The 24423-nt window shown below is 38.9% G+C and overlaps 2 protein-coding genes across 2 annotated transcripts in view; one reads left to right on the top strand and one right to left on the bottom strand.

Moving 5' to 3' along the window:
- The window catches only part of LOC133465165 (phospholipase A2, minor isoenzyme-like), a 3988-nt gene extending 1747 nt beyond the window's left edge, over positions 1-2241 (top strand). The window contains exons 1-4 of the mRNA XM_061747659.1: positions 1-1195; positions 1294-1441; positions 1522-1655; positions 1802-2241. The exon at positions 1-1195 is cut by the window's left edge and continues 1747 nt beyond it. Coding sequence (XP_061603643.1) covers positions 1147-1195; positions 1294-1441; positions 1522-1655; positions 1802-1920 — 450 coding nt within the window. The 5' untranslated portion in view covers positions 1-1146 and the 3' untranslated portion in view covers positions 1921-2241. The remainder of the gene's footprint in view (positions 1196-1293; positions 1442-1521; positions 1656-1801) is intronic.
- Positions 2242-5628: 3387 nt separating this feature from the next.
- ppp1r3c2a (protein phosphatase 1 regulatory subunit 3C2, duplicate a) lies at positions 5629-8300 on the bottom strand. The gene is given in 3 exon segments (XM_061747669.1): positions 5629-6955; positions 7523-7566; positions 8170-8300. Coding segments are annotated over 3 exon segments (1176 nt in total). The 5' UTR covers positions 8278-8300; the 3' UTR covers positions 5629-5931.
- Between the last annotated feature and the right edge of the window lie 16123 nt (positions 8301-24423).

Raw genomic sequence — 24423 nt, forward strand, 5'->3', positions numbered from 1 at the left:
ACCCTGCAACTGAATGGCAACCTGTCAGCTGGAATAGACTCCAGCACGTGCTGTGACCATGAACAGAAGTAGTAGTATACAAAATGAACTGATTGATGGAAGGCTGTTTTATACACTCATAAATGAAAAGTTGTTTTATACACTCATCATTGAAAATCTGATTAATCAAAAACAAATAAAGTACATATCTTTTTTTGGGTGTCAGAAGGGTATTTTTGATTGTTTTGGTAGTTTTAGAGAACAGCAATTCATCATACTGACATGTAGAGTATTTAATATTTCACTTGTTATTTGTTAAATAAGGTAAATAAGATTGATGCAGTGCAATTCTCCATCACGATAAACTATCCAACCATCCATTTTTTATACCGCTTATCCTCGTTAGCATGATGGGTGAGCTCGAGCCTATCTCTGCTGATTTTGGGCGTGAGTGTGGATTTACTCTGCACTGGTTGTGAGAGTATCTCAGACTAGACTATATACCCAATTATAGAAACATATTGTTTAAAACGTGAGCATAAATAGATCCAGGTCTTGCATTTAATCCATCTGTTTTGTTTAGGGGCTATGCCGAACTCTTTGTGTACTACATGAGTGTTTCTTTGGGTTTCAGCCAAAAAATTGTATTAACACTTTTGAAAAAACAGATAAAGTAGATGAGAGAATCTCCTATAAATCAATGAATGCTTGATGTGTTATCTTGTATAATAGTGAAGCCAATGAAAATGATATGAACAAACTGTATCCCTAAATCCTATAATGATGCAAAAATACGATATATTTGCAGGCAGTTGCCTTGATGTTCATAGTTCTGTTTCAACAGGATTGCCTCATACTCTCATAGTTTCTGACCTGTTTGTGAGATTGTGTTGTGTACACACACACATGCCAGCAATTCCAAACATCGCTGTTGACCAGCTGAATTCCAGACAGAACGTGAAGCACATTTAAATAAGTTCTTAGGGTTCCCACGGTGTGAGACTCAGGATCACCCCATCCATATGTTGAACTCATTGTGCATTGTGAGGCGTGCGACCCTGTGCAGTATGAACAGCTGACGTTGCAGATACCAAGGTCTCTGACTATATAAAGAGGGTCTGATGGGAGAGTGATAGGAACTCAGCCACTAACCTTTAGGCTCACAGGATGAACGCCCTCAATACTCTGCTTCTCTTGGCTTTAAGCCTCTCTGTTGGTAAGTCGCTGCGTGACTGCAGTGTGCTTTGTGATTTAATCCTGTACATCAATGAGGACACGGTGGCCAAGCTTGTTCGTACATGTTTCGTCCTACAGCTCAATCCCTGAATTACAAGTCTCTCAGCCAGTTTAGAAAAATGATTCTGTGCCTGATGCCTGATAGCTGGCCTGTCTTTGACTACATCGACTATGGCTGCTACTGTGGAAAGGGTGGCTCCGGCACACCTGTGGACGAGCTAGATAGGTTAGAATCTTATTTCTCCTTCAATTTCGGACCACAACCAATCTGTATAGTCTGCATTACATTGTCTTTGACCTTTGCAGGTGCTGCTACGTGCATGACCAGTGTTATAATGACGCTATGCAGCATCCCGATTGTTGGCCAATCTTTGACAACCCTTACACAGAATACTATCACTACAGCTGTGATAAGGACCAGAAGAAGGTCACCTGTAGCAGTGAGTAGAGAAACATAACTAGAGTTCCACTTTTACCTCATATTTTAATGTTATTGACCTAATACTGATCACTGCTGGTACAAGATTGTTATTGTTTAATCATGAAAATACTGAAATGGAAAATAATATGTCTATTTTCTTTTTAGACAAAAATGATGAATGTGAGATGTTCATCTGTGAGTGTGACAGAAAAGCCGCAGAATGTTTTACCCGGTCGACATGGAACCCTGAGCACGAGCACCTACCCAGCCACATGTGCAACTGAAGACCCCAGCAAACTTGATCCAACCGATGTCTCCACATGCAGCAACCAAAATTTGCTGCAGTGTAACTGGAATATTTGGAACAGTACATTACTATCAGTAAGCATCCGTCATGATTGTGTACTGTATTGTTTATACAACAGCCCTTGCCTCAATTCAAATGTTTCCATTAAACATGTTGCCGTACATGATTATAAATGATATTGATGGCATTTATTTAACAGTTGCACTTCGAAATAGTGTTGAAAATCATCAGACTTTAAATGTCTGCATCATAAGAAGGATTTACCTGCAAAATAAAATAAAGCTATTTATTCAATCTTTGTACTGACTTTATTTGCATTTTAGAGAGATATTTTGAGTTCAATTTAATGGAGTGATCACTCAAGAAGACAACATTTATTTGGATATTGGCAATTCAAAAGAATCATAGTCGAATAACTTTTTCAATCTAATGAAATCAACTATAATGGCTTTATAGTGTGTTTTTTAATCATGTTTGTAATATGCAGTGGGCAAAATATTAAAGATTGTATGATGCAAATCAGTTCTACTCCCTCCGATACAAATTACAATCATAGATATGGCAATGCCTGTCTCATAATCAAAACTTGGCATAACTGTCTTTGCAAAGCCAGAATTGCTGATACATACAAAGAAGAGGGGAAGCAATTGGATTTTTTTCCCTCATGTACTAGAGTAGTGTATGTTTATGGAAAAAAAAGTGATTTTGCATGGGAAACTACATATTTTTACAAGTATAAACATACTGTTGGGAAACTTAGACTTTAGTACAAGTTCCACAAACAATGAAACGGTTGTTTCGTCAAAACATCTTCGTCACCATTATCATCATCATCGCCATCATCTGTATGAAGAGTTAATGTAATAGTGTCAATGTTTGCGTCTGTTTCTGAGAAAGAACTACATGAACCTTTGTTGGGTTTGTCAGATCATCAACCAGAAGTGTTTTTAGATATATATGACACAATCTAGTCTGTATTGTAGGTTTCTAGAAAGATACAGCGGTTTCTGGTTACAAACTATTTTTAAGTTCATGTGAAAACCTAAATGTGTTTTGCAAGCAAAATAGTTTTTGTTATAATATCAAAACTGTTGCTACTAGTGATTGTGATTGACTGTACTATGGATGTTGGCAGGAGAAACACATTACTGACTCTTCCGAGCTTGATAATTAGATGTGGAGCTTTAGGTTCTATTCTATAACTTCAACATGTGCGTCCCACTCATGTAAAAAAAAACGCAGCTGGCTTTATTTATGTGAGGAAGACAAAGAAGTCCAACAGACAGGTGATCAAGAATGATCCCGACAGATCACTGTGGCTGCTACACAATCTCGCAATGACTCCACCCTTGCATGTAGCAACAGGCCTGGCCTGCACATTTAAAAAAAAATGAAATGCTGGCCCCAATTCCAGCAATACAACACAGACTCTGAAGGTGAAAAGTGTCCATTATTTTACTTTTAATATACTAGTGGTCTAGTTAAGGGGTAGATATCTGGTATGTATCATATCACCTTTGGACCCATAACACTTTTGCATTTGCAGTATGAGCATACCTCTACTTTTTGGGCTTTAAAATACCAATTTTAAATGTGTTTATTCTGACGTGTATTCTAAATTGCTTACAGTATGTACGTACATTCTGTAAAGAAACTGTTCTGTAATTATCCCTGTGGGATAGATTATTGTAAATTGTACAGTGAAAGATAAAGACTTACATTTTGGCAGTACGGATATATGACAAACTTTCTCAATTGTTCACTGCAGATTTAAGGAGTGCCTGCAACAAGTTCACCCATGCAGATGTTTTGTGTCACATTGGCCAGAGCTTCCTTTAGTTAGCAGACTTATCCTGTCAGGAATGCATGATGCATAACGTGAAACAGACACCAAGAAAATTAATCTTAACAACCTTACGTCTACGTTTGTGTGAAACAGCATCATGTGCAAAAAGGGCGTTCATTTTCTTTTCTGTGTTGGGAGAAAATGATTTGCTGTATGTACTGTAATTTCTCGTGTATAATGCGCATTTCTCCCCCAAAAATTGTCAAAAGTTAATAGTGCGCATTATACATAGGTATAGGGGAAAATGGAAAAAACGTTTCCATTTTATAAATGTATTCCGCCATCTAGAGGTTATGAAAAAGCTGTACACTTACATTCCAAAATGCTGCCGCCACCTAGAGGTTATGAGAAAGGTGTGCACTTTCATTCTAATATGCCACCGCCATCTAGTGGTTATGAAAAAGGTGTAGCCTACACTTTCATTCCAATATGACAGAATACGGATGACTGACTGCATATACGTACAGTTGTGCTCATAAGTTTACGTACCCTGGCAGAATTTGTGAATTATTTAAATTTTTAATTTTTTTTTAAATATGACTGATGACTGAACAACAAGCATCATTAATTTCTTCTGGTTATGTTTAGTTTAATGACAATGCTTTTCTGAAATGCTTGACTGTTTAATTTGAATCTCATTAAAATAAAATTAAATGTGTTTCGGCTGGTCCTTCATGTTTTCTTTAAAGAATTGTACCCATCTTACAAATTCTGCCTGGGTAATCAAACATATGAGCACAACTGTGTGGTTTCTAATTTACTATGTAAAAGTAGGGCTGTGAATTTCAAAATAAGAGCAAGTAAATAAAAAAGATTAAGAAAAAGTATTACGTGTTCAAATAAAGTGCTTAACTTCAGAATAATTCGTTGAAAAAAACTAACTAAATAGAGATAATACTTCATGTTTTGATCATAGGGTTAGAAGTAAAGTCATGCATTGTATAAAATGCATTATACATTGGTAGAAGGGTTTTCCAGAGTTTTGAGGTCAAATTTGCGGGTGCGCAGTATACACGAGAAATTACAATACTTTCTCTTACACAAGTCCCATGTTGTCCCTTTCCCTGGAGGGCCCCTTTAATCGGTTTAAAACATATAATGTATTATTATGTAAAGTATTTAAAGAAGATAACTGGCCAGAAGGGATTAGAAAAACTTAAAAATTAATCAATCAATTTATCAAAACAAATTATTTTAAGTTAGCCCCCTTTGTACAACCTTACGTTGTGTCTTTGCCATCATACATGTTTGAGTTTTGTTTACTTAAATATATATTTAAGTCTGATTTTCAGAAGTAACTTTACTTCATTACCCTCAGGCCACATGTGTAGTTCCCCTTTTATTGAATTTGTGTTGCTTTTTCCAGAAAATGACTTTCTTTTGACCTGTTAGTTGTTAAAATGGATTTAAAATTAAGGGTTATTGCGGCAACTGTTGCTTTTCAAGTCGACTGGGATTGGATCAGATGCATTCCAGAAGAGGTGATAAATATCCATCCATTTTCTATAGAGCTTAGAAGGTCACTTATAAGGGTCGCAGGAGAGCTGGATCTCAACAGACTGTGCAGGAGCTGGTGTCTGGTCGACAGCCACTGTGCAGGAGCTGGTGTCTGGTCGACAGCCAATCAGCAATGAAAAATATTAGTTTATATATTATTTATTTATTAAATGTGTATTGCTAATGAGTCATATGTTTCTTCAAATATAATGTTCATTTTACTGTCTGTCAGCAGAAAAAAAATAACAAAATGGGGGAAAAAACATGTTTTTATGTTCATCAATATTTCTTGCCGAATTAAACTGCAACACGTTATGGATTAAAATGTATCAGGAGACAAAACAAGACAAAAAAATGTTTTATTTATAATCTTACATGATTTATTCCCTTTTCAGCAGGAGAGCTGCTCTGTTCTGAGGGAAAGAAGCCCCCCCGCCCCCAAAGAAAAAAAACCAAAATGAACACTTTAAACCCTCTAGTTCAAATTGTCATTTTTGAAAAGTGTGCTAAAGATGTTCGGGTGACAAGAGCTTAATTGTAAATTCAACGTTTAAATATTCACATTTCAGCAGGGTAGCTGAGCTATGGCACTCTACAACATCCATCCAGCAGTGGCCATTTCACCGTGCATATTCATTATTTCCATTATTTATATGTCCTCGTAGCTCTTTTGACTAGACTACTGTCATCTGGTCTATTTATCTGAACAAAGAGGTTTCTATTCCGCTCAGACTCAATACGTGAACCTCCTTTGAAGAAGCTTAGCTCCGCATGGTTCTGTATACTGAGGGCCACATAAGAAGTCCAAGATGGTGGTCAGTGCTTGAGAAGAGAAGGGTAGGACTGTCCAGCATCTTTGTCCATGTGCACCTTGTAATTCTTCCCTTTGTTGTTGTCCCAGTGCATCGATGTGCCGCATCCAGGCCTGAAAGACACGCAAAACTCTATTCCCTCCATTGGCTTTATGTCCTGAGGTAAACTCAAGTCGAAGGTAAAAACATCCATGTCAGAACCGCCGCACCGCTGCTGTTGCAAAAACACGCATGGGATGTCGTAATAGTGCTGCCAGGAGTCAAAGGTGAGCCTTAAGTGCACGGCCTTGTCAGTGCTCCCATGGCAGATGAGCACTTTGCCTCTAAGGGAGCATTCAGAAATGTTGCAGCTTTCCAACTGTACATTTGTCTCTCGTAGGCGTGCGAGGAACGCTTTGGAGTCTAGAGTCGGCTGAGGAAAGCCCAGACGATACTTGTGGTTCTGTGTCTTTTTCGAGTCGGGCAGTTTATTTGGGCAAGATTCTATTAGATGTGTCTCAGTTAAGGAGGAGGTATCAGCAAAAAATAGATGCACCGCAGTGAGGGCCAGTCCTTTGGCGTCTGCAAACACCACACGCTTCTTGCCGAGGCCGCCGGCTTCCCTGTGGAGACAGCTCCGAATTTTTAAGGAAGGCGAGGGCGACGAGAGATTCGAAGCGGGGGACGGGGAAGAGGAGGCTTGATGGGAAGAGTGAAAGCTGGTCCTCTGTGGACTGTCAGTGGGCGGATAATAATGCAAAGTAGGTTTCGTGTTTATAAGCTGATAAAGTCACCAGCGCTGGCTCAGGCTTAAGCACATGGCAAGGTCGACTGGCATCGCAGTTGGCTGAGGGTTACTGACAAACGTATTCAGTGCTCTGAGGGTCAAAACAAGATTGGGTTAATTTTAAGTTTTACTTTTTTATGTCTAGCACCTCATGTTTTTAAAACACATTTCATATGATATTAAAAATAATATAATTTTTAATATAAAATACACTGATACGTAATGTAAATAACTTGTTTTAAAGAATCTTAGTTTCAGAAAAACTATTACTATTACAGTGAACTCAACCTTTTCCAACATTAATTTTTTTAAACATCACATCTCGTGAAACCAAAAAACACATTACCTCAACATCGTATGGAAATGCCCAGACTGTTTTATTTTCTCATTATAGGAAGTAATTATCTATCATTTGTACGTGAACATAACTGAAGTTAATTTAGCAGGTTTAAAACTATGTTTCTTTTTTCTTCTCAATCTCCTGCTTGCCCTCTGCATGTAAGGCACACCTCCCACTACCAAAATCTATTTTCATATACAGTATATATACACTATTATATTGTATATATGTGTGTGGGTATGTGTATGTTTGGTTTTTTTTCTGTTTTTTTTTTCTGTTTATTTGCCTTTACAGGCAGCCGAGAGAGGTGACGCTTACCTTGTGCAATTCATTCTGCCATAGGAATCCTGCCAATTCTGAGGCTTCCAGCAGCAGAAATCAACAAGAAAAGTGAGTAAACACAAACTTTGAAACATTTGTCACATCTCTGTGAACTACTGAGAGAACAGTTATTATTTAGGATTTTAATAGTTGCTGAAGATTGCATCTGATCCAAGGGAACAAAATATATCAACATTCTACTTCTAAGTACAACTGATTATGAGACATGACGGAGATATGTGTCCAAACATGTTAAGTGGGAGCATCTATGTTTAGATATGAACTGTTGCCAATTAGTTTGTAGCAGATCTGGAGGACACATCATTTGACATTACAATTTACAACATATTTATAATAATTATATATATATCATTTGTATGTGTTGATATCTCCACAATCTATGAAGACCCTTCTTTAGTAGAATGCCTGTCCATCAGTTTAAAATAAATCGGGGTGATACAATATTAATAATTATCAAGGATAAGTTTAAAACAACATCAACTACAAACAAAAACTCATAATCAACTCCCTGATTCTTTGAGAATAGTCAGAATATAAAATGGATTATAAAAATTATTCTAGCAATAGTGCAGATCAACAAATGCACAATTTCAAAAATGCATCTGAATTAAAAGTATACTCACTTTCGTTTCATCAATAAAAACCAAAAGAAGTATGAGACAAAGGCAAACTCTGCTCTCACCTGTGCTTATGTGAGGAGTTTTCATAGAAATGAGGCAGCTGGTTTGCATATTACTTGTTTTGAGCCAATGAAGCTGCTTTGTTCATGTCCTGCCCCGAAACTGCATCTGCAAACTGCAATCCATAATGTCAGAGTGTTAGTTGTTTTTGTCTTAAGATAATTTTTACACTTTAAGATGGTTAAAAATAAGTATAAGTAAAATAAGTATAATTATAAATAAAGATTATGTATAGATAAAAGGTGTTATGATACATATATTAGTACAGTGTAATAACAATATTTTAGCATAAAATGAAAGCTTTAGATATGTTTTAATACAGGTAAACCAAAACCTTTAAACAGCCAGTCCATGACATTATGATCAGAAGTAAACGATGAGTCAATACTGACTGTTACATGCAGGTGTTCAATGAGCTCATACAGACACTGAATATGTAATATGTCATGCATCGTAAATTTACAAAGTCAGTCCTTGTGCATATCTGTCTACTTGTTTAGACCACTTTCTGTGATGTGTCAATGTGTGTGGGGTCAAGGAGGAGCCATGCATGCCACCACAGGGATTTATTAAATAATTGGGATACTGTATAAAACCAAAGAAAACCAGAATGGTATGGTATGGCGTTTTGATCATCTGTATTTTCAATCAATAAAATCAATTTAAAAAAAATTATGATATACTTACATTCTCCAGACAATAATTATTTGGAAAAAACAACAACACAAAACCCAATAGAACATGTATTTTACCCCCTTCAGTGTGGCTGCCTGCCTCAGTGTGGAGGCAGAATATTGTCTGCCTCACATAGCGCTTTAACTGCGGTGTAATGTGACCAGCAAAACTACATACTGTATGTAACACACAAATATTAAATAGATTAGCCTGACTATGGAAAATGAGAATGCATATTAGAAGAGTCTGAAAACATTATATTGGAGACAGAACAGGCACTTGCCAATAGCCTCCGCCATTGTTATACTGTAATTTTACCAATAGATACAGTATTTGAAGAGGAAAACAGGAAACACTGTATACAAATTGAGCAATTTCTTCACAATGAAGTCATGGACATTTAATTCAAATGAAAATCCATCTAAATCACAAGACGAGAGAACTACAATGGAAAATAATTTTACTTAATAATTTCTATTGTTCGTTTTCTTCTTCTCCTTCTTATTATTATTATATCCATCCATCCATTTTCTTTACTGCTTATCCTCACTAGGGTCGCGGGCTGCGGGAGCCTATCCCAGCTTTCTTCGGGCGGGTGTACCCCGCCTCCCGCCCGAGTCAAAGCAAACTCAAAGAACACTTAGGAATACCCCCCCCCCTTAAAAAAAAAAACCCAAAAATATCACAGTCCATAACACGAACCTGGATAAGCAGAAGTGAACGAAGACTCAACAGTTACCTCAAAGCCCAGACTTTATATATCTGAGGAGGACAAAATAAATCCCTCAAATTGTATTTCCAAGACATGCAGGGAAGGTTAATTGAATACTCTAAATTGCCCGTAGATGTGAATGTGAGTGCGAATGGTTGTTTGTTTCTATGCGCCCTGCGATTGGCTGGGACCGGTTCAGGGTGTACCCCGCCTCCCGCCCGGAGATAGCTGGGATAGGCTCCAGCGGCCCGCGACCCTAGTGAGGAGAAGCGGTAAAGAAAATGGATGGATGGAACACCATTAGCACTCAGCGAGGACACTCTCAAGCAGGCCTTCTCTCATTGTGCTTTTGACGTCCAACGGCGCCATCCAGTGGAGAGAGAAGGTTCTCGCCAGAAAGCCTTAATGATATACAGCCCAATTCATAAACCGGTATTCATTGAAATCCGCTAAGACAAGACAGAGCTCGATGGGAAAGTTACAAAGTTAACAGTCTTCAATTATTTTGACACTCACAGAGTGATATTGATATTAATGTAATATAGTTTATTATTGCAAATTCTTACGTTCTACATTTTTTCTCAATTAATATACCCAGCATCAACGAGTGATTACATAAATCCAAGTTAAATGAATATGCATTGCTCCAAACATGCTGACAAAAGACAGAGTAAACAAACACTGAATATACTTTGCTGCATTAGCTGGCATACTTGCGTTTTCAGTAGCCAAGCAATGTAAAAAATAGATTTATCAGCTACTGTATTCTGTCTTTATTGAAAATTATTATCCCTTATCTATCTATGGCTTTATAGCACAAACAAAGACAAAACAACAGCCTGTGTATTGAAAAAGCAATCATTACAAAGTGATAAAAATGCCCATTGCTAGTGTTTTTTTTAAGTATGGGAGTTATTTTTCTTTTTAATGCTAGGATGATGCAATGATGACATTTTAAGAGATTAAGAGTTTAATTATTCTGTATTGTCCAATATGGTTTGATTATCTCCCAGTGTCACACATTAAATAAGACACATGGTTTGTGTTTTGCAGCTTCCTAAACGTCTCCAGAAGTTTTGGTAAAGGTTATGAGCAAATAGCATTCATTGGGAAGAAAATATGCTTTCTTGCGTCTGTGAGCTGATTTACCAGAAATTATAGGACAGAACAGGGAACAATACAAAATCACATGGACATCACAACCAAGGTGTAAAGTGTGGTGTAGGGGGCAATCATGGTTTGGGACTGCTATGCAACCTCAGGGCCTGGACGAACGAAAAAGTCATTCATTCATTCATCTACCGTTCCACTTATCCTCACTAGGGTCGCGGGCGTGCTGGAGCCTATCCCAGCAATCTTTGGGCGAGAGGTGGGGTACACCCTGAACTGGTCGCCAGCCAATTGCAGGGCCCATAGAAACAAACAACCATTCGCACTCACATTCACACCTACAGGCAATTTAGAGTATTCAATTAACTTTCCCTGCATGTCTTTGGGATGTGGGAGGAAACCGGAGTGCCTGGAGAAAACTTACGCAGGCACGGGGAGAACATGCAAACTCCCCAAAGGGGGGGCCGGGATTTGAACCCCGGTCCCCAGACCTGTGAGGCAGATGTGCTAACCAGTCATCCACCGTGCTTCCACGAACGAAAAATGAATTACCAAATGTATCACAACATTTTACAGGGAATTCAGCAGAAGAAAAGATGCCTTCTGGAGTGGCCCAATCAGAGTCCCGACCTACCACCGATTATGATGCTGTGGCATGACTTCAGAGCGAGTGATTCACATCAGACATCACAAGAATATCACTGAACTGAAATAGTATTGTAAAGACGAATGGTCCAAAATTCCTCTTGACAGTCTGAAATGTTATTGCTGCCAAAGGAGACTCAACCAGTTATTAAGTAAAAAAAGATCCACCTAAAGCGCAAACCCTCTTCAAACTTTGCCAGTGTTCACTACTTTTACACCTGTTGCCAACAGCGAGTGAGTGAATATGGTATTTAGCGGCCACAATTTAGGGTCTTAGTAAAAGATTGCAATCTTAGTAGATCAGCACAAAATACACACCAACAGAGCACAATCTGTAGAGATGAACGTTTTGACAGAGGCACAGAGGCGCCTGATTTTCAAAATAATAACACATACCTGCTTTACAAAGACAATAATTCTCGGGTTTAATTGAGAGAGGTGTTAATGTAACAATGTTTGCCAGTTTTAGTTTGCAGTGGCATCAAATATTATTAAATTAATACTTGACAGTCTCAATCAGAGCTTAGTGTTATTTTTGTAAAATCAACTGAAACTTATTGTAGATTGTGCATGTGCACCTAATGTTCTGATGCTGAATTTATACAAAAGACCTACACAAACTATAAGAAATACTGCATAAGCTTTATCATTTAAACAGTTTTAACATTTAAGTAATTGTTTCAAATTTCAACGTCTGTGACTCGAAATAATATTTTCAATTTGTGGCATTGATATGGTGGGGGTCAAAGTGATATTTTTTCCCACATCCCTGGTGTTACCCCTGCCTTTTATATATTTACATGTTTTTTTCATATTCTGTGTATATTATTACATGGACAGCAGTGTATAAGCAGAACTGAGCGCTGCATGACATCAAAATCTCGTGAGGAATAACTCATACGTGTGATGTATAATGCACCGCTTGTGTCGTATGATTTATAATTGATTCGCCTCAGTTGTGAAAGCTGTAACTTTTCTGACCCCAACATATTCCATCTCGGGTCACGCTATAATAGCACACAGTTTAGCTATAATATGCATGGAGAAAAGTATAGTGTAATGTATTCATTCAAGTCTCAAATAAAAGCAATACAATGCCTAATATGGGAAGGGGCGCCATGGGAACGTGTGTGGGGGATAGGGGTGTGGGTAATGGGTTGATGTATGATATTTCTAAAGGCTCGTGACTGATATGAGCCCTAGAAAATGTTATTTTTAATTTGTGGCATTACTGTGGAAGGGCCCAAGTGAGAGTTTATTCACAGGCTCCTAAATCCCTGGTGGAAGCCATGCATATTGGAGACAATGGCTTTTACTCATACAGTGCCAATTCAACTTTTTCTTGTTGTCTTGGTTCTTTAAATTAGTTGAACACTCATGGATATTTTCAGGAGTTTTCAAGTGGGTCATTTTGTCAACTTTCAGAGAAATCTGTGCTATTACAAAAGCATATGTGTCCTAATCTTCACATTAAACTCCCATTTCGCTCACGAGCTGTGAACAACATTTGATTTCTATCTGGTTTGTATATTCACACAGCTGGAGAGTAAACGGACCAGTCATGTGAATCCAGGTGAAAGTGACCAATATTGCAGCTTTCAGCCATAATTCTCCGGATGAATCATGAAAAAAGAGGCAACCAAAGGAAATTAATGCTGATCATATGCATCAAATACTATGAAGCCATGCCACAGTGAAATGAATGAGGTCACCTGGATTTATGCAGTAACCCACTATCCTGCGCATGTGAAATTGGTGTCTTACAGTATGTGTCTGACTCACTTGATGGCAGTAGAGTACCAGCTATGATATTAGACTAAGTTCCCTTCCCTGCGTTATGATGAGCAAAACAAACAAAAAAACAAACAAGAAAAGGTGCAGAAAACGCCAACCACACTGACCTGTTGAGTTTGGACATGTTTGCCCCTTTTCGGTGCCAGTCGTGTCTAACTGGGACTGATGGATGTCATCTCCTATCACTGGACACTTCATTTGGTACCCCAGCACATATTAATCATCCATTATCTGACTTAATTCAAAAATATGTTTATTAATGTATTTATAGTTTTGGTGTGTAAGTGCCCTGCACGCTCTCTATCGGTGTCAGTCAAAGCACATTTATAATACTACTGTTGTATTGGATTTTTTGAAATTATTTTTTTTATTTTATTGTGTGTGTGGTTTTACCTACCAGTGCTGGCATTTTGCTGGCTTCGCAACATTTGAAAACATGTGCAGTAAATTGAAAGCAAGAACACATTATGTTAATGAGAAATCATTGACCCACAAGCACATCTCACACATGCAAGGAAAAGGTCCTTGTGCACTGATGTCGTTCAGTGCGCACGTGCCGTATGATATGAAGGCACCTACTGTATTTACTGCATGATTTCATTGTAAGTCCCTTGTGGTTTATACGAATGATTGCAGGTAAATAATAGATTCACATCTCGTGGAGCACCTGAAGGCACACAAGCACTGTTGCTCAATGTGACTCACTTTGCTGCTGCAATATGTTGACCTTGGTGTTGGGAAATTGGGAAAGGCTTTTTTTCCCCAAATAATACATCTAATGATCCCTTAAGCACTGCACGGCTGAGTGTTGAAGAGATCCAGTGAATTTCTGCTTTATTACTAGACTCCAGAGTCCGATGGTAAGTGAACCTTGTTAATGAAACGCTGCACTTTCCCTGGGAGAATGTGTATAATGAGAAATGTAATTTTATACCTGTAGCAGTTTAGCACAAAAATTCTGAGGAACTGTAATGTAAATGAAGGCAACAGTGTAGTTTAGGATCAAAATCTGAACTCAAAAGACAATTACAGAATACAGGTTTATTTTAAATTTGCTTAAACAAACAATATGAGACAACTAAACAAGATAATTTTGTTGGCAAACTGAACAGTAGTGTCATTACAGGAGCCAAATTGTGCCTTATTTTTTTCAATTTAGTTTTTATTATTTTCATTTAACACACAAACAACACTGGTAATAATGACTAATGAATGAATAATGAATAAAAAAAGCAATAGCAGGAAAGAGAGTCACATTCTCAAATATTTCAGTCTTCATTTCTCCAATCCTCGTGTCAGTTGCTATTTGATTTCTTGTACAAAATTAAAAAAAAAATTCCCATGTTTTTTGTTCTCCCTGCACCTCCTTGTAGTCTCGTGAAATGTCATGTTCTCCATTATAAGGATTTATGACACAATTTCCATCCATCGATCCTGGTTTGGTGAATCTAGCTTACACCAATTCCTAGTTATAGCTTTTCTTACTTGCGATGAATAAAATCTTTACCAAGTATCTGTCTCTGTTACGTATTAGTCCTTCATTAAGGTTATATCTCTGGTACACCCTTATTTAGTGGTCTATAATGACAATATTCCCCCTTCATCCATCCATTTTCTGTAGCTCTTGTCCTTATTTGGGTCCCGCGTGAGCTGGAGCCTATCCCAGCTGACTTTGGCCAAGACTTTTTCTTCTGACTCCATCATGGTTTACTCCATTTATTTTAAAGATTAGTAATTAATGGATGTTTAATATTGTGTGAATTATGAGTAAATTAAAAATGCAGGGTCATAGACAATCACAATTTATTCCACTAGACTAGAATATGATTCATATACACTGTATATCTATATACTGTATATATACTGACCATTACTCATATATTTTGTTTTGATTTACAATATGCCTTTATTGACACCAATACGAGTCTAATGAGCTTAATTTAAGAAACAACACACAAGATAATTTAACTAGTCTTCTACGCCTACTTTCCTTCCTGTGCGATGGATGCACTTCAGCAAGCCATTTTGGGACTTCTAGCTCACAACCCGATTGTCGTATGGATTTTTGGGGGGATTGGAGGAGCATTGACATCAATTGTTCTTCTCTTGTGGCACTGGTGGATGTTTTGAATATTTCCATCTTCTTCAAATGTATCTCTGATGTGTGCACTCGGTGCGTCACATTGGTGAATCCCATTGGAACTCTCCTCTAAATTGTATTTGCACTTCAGTGACATTTTTGCACATCCAGTTGCACTTTATAACGCTTTTTTTCTTCTTCTTCAGAAGTTAATCATATGTTTGCGGTTATTTACGGTTATTTGTACTTGAAACAAATAAGAGTGTGGACATAATTTTTGAGACACCCTGTTTATTTTTTCCTCAAAATGCCATGTGTTCAACTAATATGCTGTATGTGATGTGACTGTTCTCCATTAGATTCAATTGATTTTCATTTACTCTAAGCTTAGTGCTAGAAAGTGAATTAATCATGCAGCTTGGCAAGCAAGCAACAGCATTGCATTAAAATTCCTTCTAAATTTGTCATTCCTTCTGATGCTTTTTGATCCTCTCCTTTAATTTTGTCATAGCGTCATTCATCACTTCAAATCACTTTCACTTTTGTGTTATCACCTGGAAAAAAACATTTAAACCCATAAAACCCTTTTTTTTTTTTTTTTTTTTATCGTTTGAAGACAACCTCCCAGGGGTGAAATCCTCTGGAACATTGCTCCTATTGTCAGGTAATGGAAAGGTAATCCATTTGCCCTGTGACAAATGACAGTCCTGAATGCACTTTAAGATTTTAAGAGAGCAGGGATGCTGATTGCAGCACATTGACCTTAAAATGCTATTAAAACAATGGGAAGAAAGAAACTCTAGCATGCGGCAAAGTGGTTACTGTGGGCTTTGCGGGGCTCAGAAAAATCATTCTTTGATTCTCAAATGACTTTCAACAACAACTGTACATTATCCAACACATCTTACAGTATGTTCAACTGAAATAACCTTCGATAAACCCTATGACAACTCTCTGGCCATTTGTATCCAGTTCGCTTCCTATTTTTAAACCATTTTAGCTATGTAAATGCAAATGTAATGAAACTTCCCAAGGATGGAGATTTTTGTCTGATTTTGTCATTTATATCTTCACTTCTTTAAATATATTAAATATACTGTTTACATCAAATTGTACCTTTTGGCTCTCGCTAATGAACTCCATGTTTTATATATTTTTTAAATTCTTAGTTATACAGTATACAAGAGTGAATCATAAAATTTGGGTAAAATGGGTTTCATTCTAGGCTCAACAACTTCTTTTAGTTCTTTATGTTATCTACCAGATTTAATAGTTATCCACTTTTGGACAAGGGAAAAATTTCATGTAATGTTTGTAGTTTACGAAAGAGGCGTTTAATGGCTTATCGGACTCCAGTGGAGCAAATGAATTGATGCAATTTAGATTTTTAGAAGTGGAGATACCCTCTGCGGAATATGGCTGTCGAAAGACTGTACTATTAGCAACATAAGAAAAAAGATGGCACTTAGAGCATATATAAAAATAAAAACAACATTTTAACGCTTATTTTGCAACCTGTGCATTAAGCAGACAAAGGTTAAAAATGAAAATGAGTGGATATTTATAATAATGACAATAACAGATGTAACATTGAACAAGGCCTGATTAACAAGCAGCAATAAATATAAATACAAACTGACCATGATACAAATGCGCTTTACTATTTATTCAAACGTTTGCTGATGTTCCAGCCACCTTGGGATATATTGGGAGAAGGGTGAGGGGCTTTGTCACCTGGTGACAAACTACCTGCAGCTTGACACCTCAAATACCAAAGAGCTCATGTAAGCAAGTGTAAGAGGGGACCCCCCTGGTGATGGCGGGTGGAAATTTACTGACAATGAACAAACATTTTGCAGTACCAGCCATTCTCTGTACACGGTCATCAGTGAACAGAGGAGAATGTTCAGTGACAGGCTGCTGCTTCTGATGAGCGACACAAACAGAAGAAATAATTCCTTTGTCCCATGCCATCAAACTATACAACCTCAAGTCAAGTTTTTGTTTACCTTTTTTGCCCATCAAATGAATCGAATAAATTTAAGTATCGCAAGACACCACTGTATTATCTACCTGATGTGATTTGCGTTAAACTTCAATTACCTGTGTTAAATGTCAGAATCTTAATCAGAATCCTCTTTAGTTGCAAAGTATGTCAAAAAAGATTTTTTCTCCGGGAGTTGGAGCCGCTCTCGTACGACAATCGACAGCCATTTCTTTACACGTTAAAAGGGATTTTTAATCAGATCTTCAATACAAATTGTTGATAAATTTGGAGTAGATTTGTATAAAATTCCTGAATATGTAGTGAGATTTCATTTTGTACAGATTCCCATTTTTTGCACTGTACTGTTTCTTACAAGAAATGACAGATGAACCTGATGTAATCCTTATCCTCCAAATGAACAAATAGCATATATGTTACTGACATATCAAAGCAAGGGGCAGGAAGTCAGGGAACAACTATATCAATATTGCATCACAAGACTAAAAATGAGAACAAGATAATCTATGCATCATTTAAATGTATTCAGTTTCTTTGATGGGGAACTTGTAAAGTGTAAAATGAAATACACAATCTTAATCTACTCCTAATGTGGATTATTATTATGTTACTTGAAGGAGCAAATTGAATATATATAACCTAAAAATTACCCTGGATCAGACTCAATATTTGATCAGGGCATAAAATTTTCCACGCTATCTTGTCAAAGTTACCTAATTCCATGCCTCCTTCTTTTCACCATCTGAATTCTACGTCTCTGCCTAATCAGCCACAAGCAGAAGTGATCTGCAAACATTTAATATTTCCATGAATATTTGATTGTGAAAAATTGCCTTAAGGGAATGCACTGGGCTAGAGGTTTGGATTTGATTTGCGATTAAACTATCAAGAAATCAATTTCTTGTGCTTTGAATAATTCATAGTTTAATGAAATGAGAAATGGCAAGAGGGGCATGGGTTATGAAATGGTCTGAAGGATGTGTGTGTGTGTGTGTGTGCATGCGTGTGCGTGTTTGTGTGTGTGTGTGAGAGTTTGAGTTTTGAAGAATGAAGGATGAGGTGTGTGTGTTTGCATGGTGTGGGTGTGTGGGTGTGCGTACGTGTGTCACTCAAAATGAAAACAGGTGCAGTGGCTGGGGAGCTATTGTCAATTCACCTGTACCACTGGTGGAGCATGTCAATTGGGCGCCTGTGTCAATAACACATTGAGAGTGAGAGGAAATCTGATTTGGACAGTGTGCTACTTTTTCTTTTAGTAACTAATGCCAAAAAAAATTATTTATTTTTTTGTCAAATTTGTTTTGGTCCTCAGTTTTGATAGTCAAATGATCTTCCTCTCGTTTCAGTCTGTACTCGCATATAAAAAGGAAAGTACTTGCAGGAGGGCTTAAAGGGTGTTCAGTTCCTATTGGTTTTGACAATGCAATTTAAAATTTTATGTTTGATATATTCAAGTTCAGTCACTAATGGTGTAGTGGTGCATTCGCCTGACTTTAGTGCAGGCAGCGTGGGTTCAGTTCCCACTCAGTGATGATGTGAATGTGAGTGTGAGTGGTTGTCTGTGTCTATATGTGTCCTGCGACTGACTGATGACCAGTTCAAGGCATAGTCCACCTTCGCCCAAAGTCAGCTGATATAGGCTCCAGCACCCCGTGACCCTGAACGGGATAACCGGTGCTGAGAATGGATGGATGAATATTTTAGTTCATAGTCATTTGTTCTATAATTTATTTAGTGCTGCGATTGGCTGGTGACCAGTTCAGGGTGTACTGAACTCTCGGCCAGAATCAGCTGGGATAGGCTCCAGCACGGCCGTGACCCTAGTGAGCGGTACGAAAAATGGATGAAGGAATTGATTTATTTATAAAGTAAATGTGTCTTTCATTGATTTATTCCGTTCTGTGGCAAACACGGTTGTCTCGTGGTCATATAACAGAAGCAACCATTTACATTTGGGCATTTTCAAGCATTCTGAGAGTAAGGTCCAACGTGAAATAATAATCTGTAAATTTAATGTCTGATGACTGATTGTTGATGCATCGAAGTCGTTGCCTTCTAATCTGTCAGTGCAAAAAGGATATTTGCATTTGGAGATGTGTGCCACATACACACAGTGAAGTGATGAAATTCTGTACCATGAGTCACAATGTTTTTTTTGTTTTTGTTTTACTGGTGCTCACTTGTATTCCACCCCTCTCTGCAGAAGCACGCAGAAGCCACTGCAGTCAGGGCGCTGTCCCCCGGTCGTCATGGTAACAAAAGCCAGACTAACCATTGGCCCAGCACTATATGGGGCAAGGTATACAGTCACTCACTTACATGAGACAGGGCCACCACCTTAAACCTAGCTAATTTCAGCGGGACAATACACAGTGCATGTAAAGTATACTAACGTTATTGATCCTTGAGGTATTTGCTATTATTTAGAATGAGGTCCATAGTTTGGGTTTGGTTACCATAAAAATAATTGGTGGTATGGATCGTAACACTAAAAATAAATACAAACAGAAGAGGAAAGTAATGATTCTTGTTCATTGTAATGTAAGGGCAAATGAACCAATTTCCATATTCAGGTAAGAATTGAGAAAACCTCAAAAGAAGCCATGTAGCTGCTGTGAAGCAGGCGTGCAGGAAGGTGTCATGTCCGCCTTTGTCAGGTCAGAACAAACGGTGGCACTGGTGTTTCTTGACAGCACACAAATAAGTGGAGCAGCGCTGACTGTGTGCTTGCTGACCGACCTGACACTTGCTGAATTTGAGAGGTGGCTGTGTTGTCAACGAGCTGAGACCATACCCAGCAGCCACGAACTCTGGTGCAGCATGTCAAAAGTGTTTGATGGTTTCAATAACCAAAAAAAAGTTAGCCATCTAGTTTATCAATCTGCTTAACATTTGACTGACATTTGCCCCATTTTATGCCATACAGCGTGCGGGTGCGCTTTGGAAATACTGGGATGAGAACGTTCGGAATATTTCCAAAATGTTTTATCTTTCGGGTACATCACTTCCTAGTGAGACGTGAACTTGAAATAGCTTAAAAATATATTTCGGAAGCATCATCATTGGAGTCTATCACTTATAATATATCATGCACATGAATCTTCTCAGCTCAGAGTGTAAGCTGCATATATATTTAACAAGGTACTGTTGTTGACAGGAAGCACGTTCTTTTTTTTTTTTTTTTTTAATAACCTGGCCTGTTCAGCTGCATGGCCTTGCAAAATGATGGATCTGCATGCCTTTGTGCTGGAACAGTTTTGCTGTGCAACAGGGGAGTTTGAACTACTCCCTCTGTTTATTTTTAAATTTTTAATTATTCTGATGTTTATTGAAAATGCAGCTGGACATAAAAGGATTTTAGGGGGGGGAGAGATAGAGGGACAGAGTGGACAGGGGGACGAGGGGTGAAAACCACAGCAGAACAATAGTGAGACAGTCTTGATATTTGAACATAAGTAATAACAAACCAAGAGAACCAGATAAGAGGACAGAGAAGGACAAGACAGGATGTGGGAAAATGAGCAAGGCAGTGTTACTGGCGAGTTGCGCGGTGCGATTCTTTTTAGTGTCTAAACAGCTGTAAGAACCTGTGAGTTGATATGTTTGTATAACCTGTGTTGTTATTAGTGAGGTGGCACGGTGGACGACTGGTTAGAGCGTCAGCCTCACAGTTCTGAGGACCGGGGTTCAATCCCCGGGCCCGCCTGTGTGGAGTTTGCATGTTCTCCCCGTGCCTGCGTGGGTTTTCTCCGGGCACTCCGGTTTCCTCCCACATCCCAAAAACATGCACGTTAATTGAAAACTCTAAATTGGCCATAGGTGTGAATGTGAGTGCGAATGGTTGTTTGTTTGTATGTGCCCTGCGATTGGCTGGCAACCAGTTCAGGGTGTACCCCGCCTCCTGCCCGATGACACCTGGGATAGGCTCCAGCACGCCCGCGACCCTAGTGAGGAGAAGCGGCTCAGAAAATGGATGGATGGATGGATGTTATTAGTGATCCTAGCACAAGTAATTAAAGAACGTGAATGAACACAAAATCACATGCATGTTAGTCAATTGGTGTACGGAGTTGCTGTGGCGGCGCATCGAGGGAGGGTGAGCCTGCTGGGGTGGGGGGGCTGAGTCAGCAAGCCCGTCCACCAGAGGACCCAACTGAGTGGACGCCACCGACCGCCCAGGACCCAGGGAGGTCCCAAGCCCGACTGAAGCGCCCCGACACTCCCAAGGGGGAGGGGCAAGGGCACCAGAACACTGACCCCCCCCCCCCCCCCCCCCCCCCCCCCCATCATGCCCGACCCCCCACACCCTACCCAGCGAGCCTACCACCACCTCCGTCCCCACCCCCTCGGACAGCAGCGTGGGGACCCTAGACACAAACAGGGCCGAGCGCAGGGGCCAGCCACCACCCCAAAAAAAAAGGTCATCGCTAAGCGCTCGTCATGACTAGGGCTGGGCATTGAGAATCGAGCACAACCGGGACCGACGCCCCAGCCACCTCTGAACCGACCAAACCCAAAAACCCCGGCCCCCAGCCATCTAGTTTATCAATCTTCTTAACATTTGCCCCATTTCGTGTGATACAGCGTGTGGGTGCGCTCTGGAAATGCTGGTAAGAGAACGTTCGGAATATTTCCAAAATGTTTTATCTTTCGGGTAAATCACTTCCTAGTGAGACATGTCAACTTAAAATAGCTTAAAAATATATTTCGGAAGCATCATCATTGGAGTCTGTCACTTGTAATATATCATGCACATGAATCTTTTTAGCTCAGAGTGTATAAACTGCATATATATTTAACAAGGTACTGTTGTTGACAGAAAGCAAGTTTTTCAAAGAAATGTGCAGAGATGATCATATTAGGTCAAAAGTGTCTCTGCTCTCTCTCAGGGTGTCATGAGCTTAAGAGGAATTTGTCTATAGGCTCACCACTGACAGGAATAACAACTTTTGAAGACGTTAAAGCTAAAATACAGATACTGAATAAATGCCAAAATTTTAGAAATTTTACCCTCATATTAAGAGACTAATCCCTGCAAGTTTGAAAAGGATATAGGCTGAAAACTGTGAACTGGAAGGACCTCTTGCCCAAAGTCAGCTGGACAAGCCGTATAGAAATGAGAGGATATTATACTTGATTGCTTTATATTATTTTTTCATCTCTGTTGTTTTAGTTTAGTTTAGTTATCTTTGTGAAGAGATGGCACAAATTCAGAGAAAGAACCATTACATGGAAATAAAAATACTAATTTTAAATACTAGATTATTTTCTCCTTCTTCCGATTGCCACACAGAGTCCTGGTAGCTCCAAATATGTAATCTCATCTGAATATAGATTATTTCACCTTGATTTAAATTAGTTGTGTGGTTTGTTGAGTGTACTGTTACCCATTTCACAGTCACAACATTTGAAACTTCATGGATTTTGGGTCAGTCTCGCCTTGTTAATGGTAAATGTAAACCATAAAGGCAACTGAGACAGATGACACAGTAATATCTCCTCCAAACCAGGTTCTTACAACTTGCCTTTAACACTGTTCAATGAAACTTTTCTGAACACAAACTTTCTCTGAATGTGACACATCTCAAGGTACTTTGACTTAATGTCATCACAGACATCTGTGTTTATTTAAAATCAATACAACACTTTTACACAACGCACTGTGCCACATTTCTTTAAGAGTGAAATTGTCTCTCTTCTTCAAGGCCAAAAAAAGTAATTGTTGCAGCTCCCTCCCTGTCCGTTCTGGACTGTGGCAATGTCATGCATGCTTCTCAATGCACACATGCACTGTACAGCATGAAGCAGTGAGGTTCATTGCAAATTTTAAAGCCCTAACATAATGCATGTACATGCATAATGACTTGCATGTACTTTATTGAATTCTGTCTTATGGTGTCTTCTTTCTGAACTTGAAGGCTACTTTTTCACAAGCACCTTTAGTTAATTTTAAATCAAACTTCAGACATTCTACAGTAGGTGTCACCAACCTTTTTTAAATTAAGAGCTACTTCTTGAGTACTGATTAATGCGAAGGGCCACTAGTTTGATATATACTTCTGAAATAACACATTTACTCAAATTACCTTTACATTTACATTTTCGAATGATGACTTCTACAATCTTCCAAGGAAATCATAATATCCGATCAATGGTGAGCTACTTACAGGATATGCATTTTAGGGGCTTCCCACGGCCACCATGTTGGGGACCACTGATCTACAGTAAATGATGCCCGCAGGTATACTGTATACTGGATGGCTCAAGGTCCGTGTCAGGTTTTGGGGAACACTCCGGTAAGAAATTGGCTACTGGAATAACTTTCTGGACTTTCATCGAACAGGACAGAAAACAAGGTGCTACTATGGTAGTAACCCCAGTGAAAGCCGATAAATGCAGAGAATGTGGGAGCAATGGATTCTTTGAAACCTTACATGAAAATTGAGTGAGAAACATCTACTGGTTCAGTGTTTAAATAGCCACATTAAGAAATTGCTATCAGCGTTGGGGATAGATAAGGTACAATGTATATCATCTATGGTACAAAGATGCTACAGCAAGGGGGACCCAGAACAAGACGTCAATGCAGTGGTGGTTTCACCATCCCCCCCAAATATCGAGGTTGGGTTCCAAGCCCCTCGAACAGCTCAACACAAGAGTAACTGACCTATGAGAGAAGATCATGAAGTCATGTGGGAACTCAGCTACCTCCTGCTTCCCAAAGCTAAAGAAAGAAGTATCATCAGAATTCCTACCGGACAATGTCAACACAGCATTGCTAAGTATCTCTCTCAAGAACATCACTAAGACCAATCGGCTGATATAGGCATTGGTAACAGTTATCCTTGCGATGCTTGGCTACATGATGAGCAGCCGGAAAGAACATGACAACCTCCATGGAAGAGAAGGCTAAAGGCAAAAATAAGGGAAGTTAGTCTCCTAACAGAACAAAGTGTGTGAAACTTAAGAACTGCCCAAGAAATACAGCAAGATGTCCACAGCCAAGGCACTTGAGACAGCCAAACAAAGACTCACATGATGGTATTGAACGCAGAGCTAAAGTCCACAAACAGGACGCGATCGTAGGTCCCCATGCCGTCGAGGTGTTCTCGGATGAAGTGCAGTCCCATGTTGACTGCGTATTCCACAGACCTATTTGCCCAGTAGGCAAACTGC

This window comes from Phyllopteryx taeniolatus, chromosome 15 (assembly GCF_024500385.1).
Source record: "Phyllopteryx taeniolatus isolate TA_2022b chromosome 15, UOR_Ptae_1.2, whole genome shotgun sequence".
Lineage (NCBI taxonomy): Eukaryota > Metazoa > Chordata > Actinopteri > Syngnathiformes > Syngnathidae > Phyllopteryx > Phyllopteryx taeniolatus.